Genomic DNA, 7,500 nt, shown 5'->3' on the forward strand with positions numbered 1-7,500 from the left:
ATTATGATTTGTGTTTCCTGGTGCAAATTTCTTGTTTCCTTAATTTTATTTCTCGATTATAAAATGTGGAAATATATCAAATTTTTTTTTCTGTCTTAATTTTAAAATAATCCTTTCTTCATAAAGGACTGACAAGGAAAACTGGACTGTTGTTGTAAGGTATCCGTTTTGTCATTTCTTGGCTTTTTTCCGTTCAAACAAACTTTATTCTATTCAGTTTCTTTATGGTTTTTGGGTGGTTACAGTGTTTGGGGAAGTTCTTTCTGTAAAATTATGTGAATATCTTGTCAAATATGTCAGTTAATTTATGTATATTTTTAAAATAACTACTAAAATTTTCATTTTGTCATTCGATTATTTGCATAAATTTCCTTTAATTTGACATCATTTGTTCCTCTGATGAATGTCAGTTGAAAGGAAATCGTTGCAAACAAAATGAATTTTCAATTTTTATTAGTTATTTTAAAATTATATAGACACCATTTATTTGAATATATATAACTTAAATCTTTTCTTTTCTTTCTTGTATAACTATTTAAATTAATTTAAAGTTTATTTCATACTTTAAAATTTACACTGCAGGTATATTAAGAAAAAAGGTGGTGGCATTTCTATCTAGATTTATTTAACAAAAAAAAAAAAACCAAGCATGTAATTGGGTATGGATTTTTATTTTTTTTTATTACTGAAACAAACATTTTTTAAATTAGTTTTTAATCTTTGTATAAAATACTAAGCAAATATGATCTAAACAAATTTCGTTGGATTAAAAAAAAAAAGTTTTGATTTTTAACTATTTGATTGTTTTTAATTTGTAATAAAAAAAATGAAATTGTTCAAATATATTTTCCATTTAGTATTTATACTATTCTTCTACATGGCTTATTTCAGGTCTTCTGGGGGAAATACTTTTTACTGCCTATGAAATGTCATGTTAAATAAATTATAATTATGTAAGAATATCAAGTGTTTATATGAATTACTGTTATAATTTCATTACTGTTACTAGTGTGTGTGTGTGTGTGTGTGTGTGTGTGCATATATATTTATGTATTTATTTATAGAAAAATATATCTATGAAACTGAAGATCGATTTAAACTTAAAAAAAAATGTTATGACTAACCCCTCTTCCTCATCTCTGTCTACTTTTTGATAGTTTATTGATAATACTATATACTAAAAATGAACTTTGATGCAATGGTTTTAAAAGTTGTGCAAACTCTGGCCCATTCAGCTTCATTTTCAGTTAGCAAGCAAGACTAATCATAGATGATGTGGACTATACCAATCTTTATGAAAAATACAGTGACCGGTTGACTGTCCACAAGAACTGGGGGTGGAGATGAACTGAGAATGTAGGCAAGAAATAGCAAAGTGACAATTTATATATATATATATATATATATATACACACACATTAAAAAGCTCATTTCAATTTTATTTAAATACTATGGACTACGATGTTAGGGATACCCGGATTTCATCAGTTTGCTCATCTTGAATCGAATAATAATAAATAATAGTATACATTATTAAAAGGAAAAACAATATTATAATTAATTTTCTAATGGTTTTACATTTAAATCTATGAGATCCTCCTCTGAACATAGTTTAAACAGATTGAAGCAAATTTATATTATATTGAAAAATAAATGTGTGAAATAATTTGTTTTGTTATAAAAAGATATTAAACTAATTTTTCACCATTTCATAAATTTAGCTCACTTCACCTAAACTGTGTCCTGAGAAAAGTTTCATCAACTGAAACAGAATATATGAGCTATTTTAAGATGTAATAATTGATTTGTGTATTACTCCTTTCATTCTTTTTCGGTTCTAGAAATGGGTTTTGTAAAATGTTTCTATAGACTGAATTGATGAATCTTAATGATTCTTTTTTACTGTGTATGGCACCAAATTCAATCAACTCCTTTCAAATGGATGAGTAGCAAACATCTGAGATTTGTTAAATTGTTCTATGCATTGATAAAAAAGACGGCAACCTTGTTACATTTTTTAATGTCCTTCTTCAAAAATCAATAGAGCCTCCACACTTATTGTATACTGCTACTTTGATAACTATAGGAGGCAGTTGTGTAAAAGCAGCAGCAACACTTATTACTCCTACAAATTGCTTCAACAATAGGTTTTCTTCATCAGTAATCCTCAAACACAGCTTGCTTATTGTTAACTGTTTTTCTATGTGCAAATTGTCTTCCCACTTACGGATATTTTTTTTTTCTTATTACAAAATGATTTAAAATCAGATCAAGTTCAATCATAATTTGAATATAATTAAAAGAAGTGCCTTATTTTCATTAAAACAAGATAGCTAATAAGATATTTCAAGATTGTTCAAGAATTATCAGGAATCAATAGCGTGTATCAAAAGTTACAAAAAAGCAAAATCTTACAAAAGCTAATATATTATTTCAATACCATACAGCAAACAGTAATGTATAGTATTTCAGTAAAATCTGTATGTGTGTCTATATATGCTAGCAAAGCGTCTGGCATTGCCTGGTTGTAAAATACACTTAAATATATTTTGATTAATGCAGATTTTCATATTATGTTGAAACTAATGATTTAAAAAGTTTTTTAAAAAATGACTTTTGTGCCACCACCAAGAATCAAAGCCAAAATGTTTAGCTTACGATTTATTTTTTCCTCTGCTGTTAATGACTGAGCTATGAAGATATGTTTGCTGCAAGGTGAAAAATTAAAACATGGACCAATAGCTACTACGTTATGCATGCATATTCGTGATGCTGTCATTTGACCTTCACCTGGCAAATTTCAGGGGTTTTTTATTCACACTTTTGTACCGATTTTCCTGGGCTAAAATCCAAATATAAAGTTTTGCATGATTTCAAATACCTAATATATGAAGTTTCATGTCTGTAAACCAAAAACTCTAGGACAAGTTTGGTAGGCAAAATTTTTTAAACAATGTATACATAAATATATATGAAAAGAATTTTGTGTTTATGCACATATAGTATATACACATGTAAAAACTTTTTACGCAAATATTATGCAAGTATAAATCATGTAGAATATCTGCATGAATATAATTACACGTAATAGTTAACTAAAGATGATCATCTCATAAGAAAACCGAAAAAACTAATAGAGAATTAATTAAAATGAATGTTTAAAAGAATATGCACATTAGCTAGATCTTTTGCAGATGAATGCAATTCCACGACCCATATATAAGAAAGTTGTATTTTCTTTTTAAATAAATAGAAAAAGGGCTTGCCTTTTTTCTGTTCTTGGCCTTCGGGCCGGGATCAAAGTGTATTATCTGTTCCGGCAGATACTGCAAGCAAAGAACATATGTGGGGGCAAACCCACATATAAGACCTTGGTCAATGTAGGGGCAACCCTTCATACCAATTGTCACTATCCAGCTCCCCTACTCCACGGGGAGTTGGTTCATATTTCCCCTTCACTCCTCGCATTAAAAATCGGCCTTGTGCCTAATTTGCTAGGTAGGGGAGAAAATAAATACCTTGTTGTTCTTGGCCTTCGGGCTGGGATCAAAGTATAGTATCTGTTCTGCAGATGCTGCACATAAGTTAATTGGTCCTTGGTCAATGTAGGGGAAACCCTTCATACTGAGACAATTACTATTTTTTTTGAATACTGCCAGAGTTCCCCCTTTTTACCCTTGTTTTAGGGGAGCTGGTTTAACCCCACATTAAAAACGACCTTGTGTCTAATTTGCTTTCGTGGGGAAGCAAATAAATACATAAATAGAAAAGAGACTTGCCTTTTTTCTGTTCTTGGCCTTCGGGCCGGGATCAAAGTGTATTATCTGTTCCGGCAGATACTGCAAGCAAAGACCATATGTGGGGTTGCCCCCACATATAAGACCTTGGTCAATGTAGGGGAATGTAAGGCAAACGAACGATGTTAAATGTAAAAATCGGAAAAAGAAAACAAAAACAAACGTTAAAACTTCTTTAAAAAATCTGAAAAATAAAAAAAACATGTGAAAAATGGCTTAAATAACCCCGGGGAATACCCGGCGTTGCCCGGGTGTTTGGAGGTGTGTGTGTGCTCGGGCAGGGGTGGGGGTGTTAATCAAAACATAAGAATAAGCGAAGTAAAAAAAAAACTAACGTAAGGCAAACGAACGATGTTAAAATGTAAAAATGGGAAAAACAAAAAAAGAAAACGCAAAACAGAAAAACGAACGTTACAAAATCTCAAAAATAAACCCCCCCAAAATAAACATGTGAAAAATGGCTTAAATAACCCTGCTTCAATATTAAAATTTAAAAAACTCAAAAAAAAAAAAAGACATCTCACACCACGATTCGAACTCAAAACCTTTAGATAATGAGGCCGCGTTCTAAGCAACTGAACTAAGAAGACGCCTATAAAATTAGGTCGTTTTTTGTAAATCTTTAAACTAAATCATGTTCCGACGTCATTTGCACATGCATAGAACCAAACTCGTCATGAGAGGACGGTTTTTGTTGCCCCCTCCCCCCCTGTAGAAAACTATTGATGTCAGGGTAAAGAAATTAATGTTTTTGGCCAATTTTTTTATATTTGTCAGGCGAAGGTTGGAATTTTAAAATGATACCGATCTGGCAAAAATCCGTGACCCGTGTGGAAAGTTTTTGCGAGACATACAAACAAACAAACAAACACACATACATACAAACAAACACACAAACAAACACACATACATACAAACATACACATACACACAAACACACACATACATACAAACGCACAAACACGCACACATACATACAAACACACACGCACACACACATACATACAAAAACACACACACATACATACAAAAACACACACACATACATACAAACACACACACATACATACAAACACACACACACACATACATACAAACACACACACATACACACACATACATACAAACACACACACACATACATACAAACACACACACATACATACATACAAACACACACACATACATACAAACACACACACATACATACAAACACACACACATACATACAAACACACACACACATACATACAAACACACACATACATACAAACACACACACACATACATACAAACACACACACACATACATACAAACACACACACACATACATACAAACACACACACACATACATACAAACACACACACACACGTACATACAAACACGCACACGTACATACAAACACGCACACGTACATACAAACACGCACACGTACATACAAACACGCACACGTACATACAAACACGCACACGTACATACAAACACGCACACGTACATACAAACACGCACACGTACATACAAACACGCACACGTACATACAAACACGCACACGTACATACAAACACGCACACGCACATACAAACACACGCACATACAAACACACGCACATACAAACACACGCACATACAAACACACGCACATACAAACACGCACACACACACAAGCACACACCACACATACATACATACAAATACACACATACATACAAATACACATACATACATACATACAAACACACATACATACATACATACATACAAACACACACACATACATACATACATACAAACACACATACATACATACAAACACACACACATACATACATACAAACACACATACATACATACATACAAACACACATACATACATACATACAAACACACATACATACATACATACAAACACACATACATACATACATACAAACACACATACATACATACATACAAACACACATACATACATACATACAAACACACATACATACATACATACAAACACACATACATACATACATACAAACACACATACATACATACATACAAACACACATACATACATACATACAAACACACATACATACATACATACATACAAACACACATACATACATACATACAAACACACATACATACATACATACATACAAACACACATACATACATACATACAAACACACATACATACATACAAACACACATACATACATACATACAAACGCACATACATACATACAAACACAGATACATACAAACACACACAGATACATACAAACACACACAGATACATACAAACACACACACACAGATACATACAAACACACACACATAGATACATACAAACACACACACATAGATACATACAAACACACACACATAGATACATACAAACACACACACATAGATACATACAAACACACACACACACATAGGTACATACAAACACACACACACATAGGTACATACAAACACACACACACACATAGGTACATACAAACACACACACACATAGGTACATACAAACACACACACATAGGTAGATACAAACACACACACACATAGGTACATACAAACACACACACATAGGTAGATACAAACACACACACATAGGTAGATACAAACACACACACATAGGTGCATACAAACACACACACATAGGTACATACAAACACACACACATAGGTACATACAAACACACACACATAGGTACATACAAACACACACACATAGGTACATACAAACACACACACATAGATACATACAAACACACACACATAGATACATACAAACACACACACATAGATACATACAAACACACACACATAGATACATACAAACACACACACATAGATACATACAAACACACACACATAGATACATACAAACACACACACATAGATACATACAAACACACACACATAGATACATACAAACACACACACACAGATACATACAAACACACACACATAGATACATACAAACACACACACATAGATACATACAAACACACACACATAGATACATACAAACACACACACATAGATACATACAAACACACACACATAGATACATACAAACACACACACATAGATACATACAAACACACACACACATAGATACATACAAACACACACACACATAGATACATACAAACACACACACATAGATACATACAAACACACACACATAGATACATACAAACACACACACATAGATACATACAAACACACACACATGGATACATACAAACACACACACATGGATACATACAAACACACACACATGGATACATACAAACACACACACATGGATACATACAAACACACACACATGGATACATACAAACACACACACATGGATACATACAAACACACACACATGGATACATACAAACACACACACATGGATACATACAAACACACACACATGGATACATACAAACACACACACATGGATACATACAAACACACACACATGGATGGATACATACAAACACACACACATGGATGGATACATACAAACACACACACATGGATACATACATACAAACACACACACATGGATACATACATACAAACACACACACATGGATACATACATACAAACACACACACATGGATACATACATACAAACACACACACATGGATACATACATACAAACACACACACATGGATACATACATACAAACACACACAC

At 32.6% G+C, this 7,500-nt stretch overlaps 1 protein-coding gene across 12 annotated transcripts in view; it reads left to right on the forward strand.

The window, feature by feature from the left end:
• LOC145268164 (synaptobrevin) overlaps positions 1-7,500 on the forward strand; it is a 112,003-nt gene that overhangs the window by 5,872 nt on the left and 98,631 nt on the right. For 8 of the 12 annotated variants that reach the window (XM_080123370.1, XM_080123365.1, XM_080123367.1 and 5 more), the window contains exon 2: positions 127-159. The exons of the other annotated variants lie outside the window; for them this stretch is intronic. In XM_080123370.1, coding sequence (XP_079979496.1) covers positions 127-159 — 33 coding nt within the window. The remainder of the gene's footprint in view (positions 1-126; positions 160-7,500) is intronic. 12 annotated transcript variants of the gene reach the window in all.

The sequence above is a fragment of the Euprymna scolopes genome, chromosome 43, assembly GCF_053919585.1.
Source record: "Euprymna scolopes isolate OS-2025 chromosome 43, ASM5391958v1, whole genome shotgun sequence".
NCBI classification, from domain to species: Eukaryota; Metazoa; Mollusca; class Cephalopoda; order Sepiida; family Sepiolidae; genus Euprymna; species Euprymna scolopes.